The sequence below is a fragment of the Benincasa hispida genome, chromosome 10 (genome assembly GCF_009727055.1).
Source record: "Benincasa hispida cultivar B227 chromosome 10, ASM972705v1, whole genome shotgun sequence".
NCBI lineage: Eukaryota > Viridiplantae > Streptophyta > Magnoliopsida > Cucurbitales > Cucurbitaceae > Benincasa > Benincasa hispida.
The window spans coordinates 60,735,136-60,740,505 of NC_052358.1; the positions used below are offsets into that span (position 1 = coordinate 60,735,136).

Consider the following 5,370-nt stretch of genomic DNA (forward strand, 5'->3'; position numbering starts at 1 on the left):
TTGACCATGTCTATCGTAGCCCCAACCTGATGTTCATCTATCTCAAAATGAAGATCGCAATAAAGACAGTCATAGCTTAGGAGTGGGATAGACACGGTTAGAGACTAATGTGATAGGTTACAAATGTGGTCTTAGACGTAAATAGAATGTTAGATTTTTGGGTGAGTTATTAATAATAAAAGTGTCTGTGAAAAGGTCATCTATACGGTATGAGTACAAAATTACAAAACATTATGTAGCAATCTCTCTAAATAATTCTTCTTTTATTTTCTTTTGCACAACAATACTCATTATCAAGATCAAAACAATTACTCTCTATAAGTACTTATACTTATAGAGACTAATATCGAAAAATTATTTTTTAGATAAAAGAGAAAAAAACGTATAGAGTTGACAAAAAGAAAAGGAGAGAAGTGTATAAAGAAAAGAAAAGAAAAGAGTAGGATGACATATGGGAATTGGAAATTGGGGAGTACCTTTGACTCTCTGCCTTTAAACCTTTCTTCCTCTGTTCTCAACATTCTTCTTCTTCTTCTTCTTCTTCTTCTTCTTCCCCCTCCTTCCACTTTCTCTTTCCCATCAACAATTTACAGTTCATCGCCATGGTCAGGCCGCACGATCTCTTCATCAATGTTCCCACTCACTTCCTTTGCCCAATTTCTCTCGACCTCATGCAATCTCCCGTCACTTTAACCACCGGCATCACCTACGACCGCTCCAGCATCCAGCACTGGCTCGACTCCGGCCATAATACTTGCCCTGCCACCATGCAGGTCCTCCACAACTACGACCTCGTTCCCAATTCTAGTCTCAAGCGACTCATTCAGATTTGGTCCGATTCTCTTCTCGACCTCTCCCAATCGGATCATATTCTAACCCTCGTCGACGATTTGCACACAAACCGAAATGGCTCTGTTTCTCTTTCTGTATCTGCTTCTCTCTCGAAGCTACTCTGTTTCGGTGCACGATTGGAGCAGAACGTCAAGTTTCTCGGGAGGATTCACGGCTTTGTACCGGTGCTTCTCGATGTTCTTCGTTGTAGAGATGTTGATTGTTCGGAACTGGTGGTTAGGGTTTTGGATTTAGTGAGATGCGAAATTGTGGATCGGGAGGAGTTTATGAACATGATGTTGAAAAGCGATCGCGATTGTTTGAGATCTCTGGTTCTCGTTCTACAGCGAGGAAGTTCGGAATCGCGAATTGGAACGGCGAGGCTTCTCGAGTGCGTCGCCATTAACGCCGAGTCAAAGAACCTAATCGCGGAAAACGAAGGGATTCTACACGAATTGATAGGAGTAATCGGAATAGACGAAGATCCAAAAGTAATCGAATCGGTACTCTCATGCTTAATCGCAATATCAATGCCGAAACGAGTAAAAATCAAGTTGGTTCGACTAGGGGTAATAAAAGCCCTAACCAGACTGCTGAAGCACCGGAACGTGAGCGTGGAAATAACGGAGAAGGTTCTGAGACTGTTGGCGGCGGCGGCGGCGGTGGAGGAAGGGCGGTCGGAGATGTTGGAGAACGGAGGAGAATGCGTGGGGAGGATGGTGAGGAAAGTGATGAAGGTGTCGAGTGCGGCGACGGAGCACGCGGTGACCGCGCTGTGGTGCATATGCTATTTGTTCCGGGAAGAGAAGGCGGCGGAGGCGGTGGCGGAGGCGAAAGGGGTTGAGAATATACTGTTGCTGATGCAAAGCCACTGCCCGGCGACGGTCAGGCAAATGGCGAAAGATCTTCTAGAGATTTTGAAGGTTAATTCCATCTCCTATTGCTTATCAATTTATGATACTGCCAATTTTTACATTATGCCCATTTGAATTTAAGTCTAAATTATAATCATTAACTAACACTTATCATTACGCTGTTAATTAATTAATTAATTAATTAATCCAACACTTTGTGCTAAATTGTTCATATAAAAACGTAGAGAGGCTGAAGAAAGTGATGTGATTCAAAGGGTTGATTTGTAAATTTTAATATCATTTTTTTCAAGTGAATAAAAAGTTGGGATTCATTTTATTTCAATTTTGTATCGTGTGTTCAACTCCAATTCAAAATCTTATATTTTGATCTGAATACATATATATTAGTGCATAAGACGCTAATTATCATCTTAAAGGATTCTATCTTTTATTCGAACATTATTTAATAAAAAAGAAGTGTTAAATGGTATTAAATCTTCAACATTAAACTTCTATAAATGGTGTTAAAAGTAGAATCCGGTATCATAGTCTAATCACACATATGGTGGTTGAGGAATTTTTTTAATAGTTCATCAATCTCATGCCACATTTACGTGTGGTCAAAATATAGTCAATCGTAATTCAATCCATTACAAAGGGGATGAGATTCATTTGATGATGTTTACTAAAAAGGGTTACCGTCTTAATTAGAAATTCATTAGTGTTGTTTACTTCATATTGAACTTATGATAAAATATAAATGATTACCAAAATGCTCTTTTTATATATCTAGTTAATTAAAAGTAATAACTAAATAGTATATAAGAATTGAAATACTCTATCATTTTTATTTATTTATTCAAATTTTTATTTTTACGTACTTATTCAAATTCTTTTATTTTAAAAAATTAATACTGTAAATTAAAATTTAAAAAACGTATAGTTTTAAAATGAAATAATCAAACTCATCTCATTCAAATTTCAATTTGGAAAAGCACATCATCTTGATATAAGTACATAAAAGATATAAGTATATATATATATATATATATATACAAAATCTACAGTTTTTGATTTAATAAGTTAATATTATTTAATTTATTTTAAAATTATGTTTTTGTAACAAACTAATCGTAAAATCAGTTATACCAAAAATAAAATAGAATAAAATAAAAAAATTATTCTTGCAAATGCGTCAAAAAATGGCAAAAAATTATACCAAAAACACTATATTATTGTTCTTGTAAATATGGCCTATCAAAAATAATAAATAAAATGAAAAAAAAAAGTGCCAACTTTTTAATCATAGATATTGATATGAGTATGAATATATGGATTTATAAAGAAACAATGATAAAATAGGAAAAATAACTTTTAATTATGGATAATGAAAAGGATATTTATTAATAGGAATGAGATTGATGATCTTTTTTGGTGTAATAGGATTACATGATATTTTTACATTTTTTTAAATAAAGTCATCCTTGTTTCTCATTACAAAGTGTAATGAATATAATGAACTGAAATTAGATGATCCCATAATTTTTATTTTCAATGATAGATTACGTTCGAAGGTGCAGACATATATGTAGTGTTATTGGTTATTCTATAAAACTCAAAACCTTAATTTATTAAGGTAGCCAAAACAAACTAAAGAGAACGAAAAATAACATGCTCGACTAAATATTTTTTAAAATAATTGACTTACGAATTTGGTTAGAAATAATTATTTTAATTCATTACGGATAAGAGATTCAAATCTCATACCTTTCGATTAAAGATATACACTTTATAGTAGATAAATTATATTCATTTTGACTTTAAAAAATGAAAATATTTAAAATTCTTAATTTCATTTGGACCCTAATTCCTTTGCAAAATTTTCTTGTTTGCATGTCTATAATAAATGAAATAAAGTATGGCATAGGTATGACATTTTACTATTATGCCCTTAAAATTGTGGAGCAAATAACATTAATATAAAAGGAATTAATATATATTTACATATATATATATATATTCTTATTTGTGTATTTTTTTTTTATTGATTCATATTCATATAAGAAAAATATTTTGGGATAACTACATAGTTAGCTTTTATAATGAGCCATTTTTCATTTTATCCAAGATCCCTAATATTTAAACAAATTTTTGTTGATTCTACATTTTATTACAACAGTTTCAACTCAATTTACATTTAAATCCTTACATCTAATTTGATATATAATATATGAAAAGAAAAAATTCAAAGAAGGCAAAAATTATTTGATTCTTTATTGTGTTAATAAGAACATTTAAAGTTGAATGTTTTTAAAGTTCATGGATTTACATTTAAATCCTTACATCTAATTTGATATATAATATATAAAAAGAAAAAATTTAAAGAAGGTAAAAATTACTTGATTCTTTATTATGTTAACAAGAACATTTAAAGTTGAATGTTTTTAAACTTCGTGGGGAATTGCCAAAAATGGAACATTTTTTATAGGGCTAAAGACTTTTGGGATTATTTTTAAAAATTTGAGTTTTGAGATAAATTAGATATAAAAAGGTCGAAAAATTCCTTAAATTAAAAAACTTAAAGATAAAATTTGTCGTTTTGCGTGGCTAACGTTTTCTACTCTTCTCCCTTGTGCGTCTACTCCTTGGTGGCCAATGGCTTCGAACGACTACTAACCACCATTGTGGATGACTTGCGACCCTTCGAACGGTGACTAACCACCGTTGTGGATGATTGATGACCCTTCGAACGACGACTAACCACCGTAGTGGACGACCGACGACCCTTCAAAAGACGACTAACCACTGTAGTGGACGACCGACGACCCTTCAAATGACCACTAACCACCGACGACTGGCGACCCTTCGAACAACGACTAATCACCGTTGTGGACGACTGGCAACCCTTTGAACGGCAACTAACCACTGTTGTGGACAACCGACGACCTATCAAACGGCGACTAAGATCGGAGCTTCAGAACGGCGACTAAGACTGGCGACCCTTCGACCATTGTAAGGAACTTAAACCTTCATTTGGATTTAGGAGAAAATTTCTAACATTTAGATTGTTTACTGATTTTACTGATTTTTGCTTTGATTTTTGTTGATTTGCTTAGGTTTTTTCATTTTTTTTCAAATTCATCTTGGCTTCCAAAATAGAAGAGTTGAGTTCCTTTTGCTTTTTTGCTTTGATTCTTAAGAATACTGTTGTTGGTTGATTTTATTTGACAAAAACAAAAAGTTCCTCTGCATTTATATGATCCACATAATCCCAAATCACTTTTATACTTACTTTAGGTGATCTAGGAGGTTATGTTCATGTTTTAGGGAGTCTTTTAACTACTATTTTTTTTATCTTCAACATCTCGCAACAACTTTTAAATTGAAACAATGGATTCACTCTTTTATATAGGTGCTTTTTGGTGAATTAGGGTGGACTTGGTCATGTTATAGGTAGTCTTTTAGCTACTACTTTTTATCTCACAACTTTTAAACATGAAACAAGGCATAAAAACTCTTTTATATAGGTGTTTTTGTGAGTTATAATGGACTTGGTCATGTTTTGGGTATCTTTTTAGCTACTATTTTCTATTTTGTGATATCTCGCAACAACTTTTAAAGTTGAAACAATGGATTCAAACCCTTTTGTATAGGTGTTTTTGGTGAGTTATATGATGGGCTTGAT

At 32.9% G+C, this 5,370-nt stretch overlaps 1 protein-coding gene across 1 annotated transcript; it reads left to right on the forward strand.

Moving 5' to 3' along the window:
* The first annotated feature begins 284 nt into the window (after nucleotides 1–284).
* Nucleotides 285–2,022, forward strand: LOC120088474 (U-box domain-containing protein 27-like). The gene has a single exon (XM_039045810.1). It carries the CDS (start codon nucleotides 603–605, stop codon nucleotides 1,818–1,820), a length of 1,218 nt encoding a protein of 405 aa, XP_038901738.1. The 5' UTR covers nucleotides 285–602; the 3' UTR covers nucleotides 1,821–2,022.
* The last annotated feature ends 3,348 nt before the right edge of the window (nucleotides 2,023–5,370 follow it).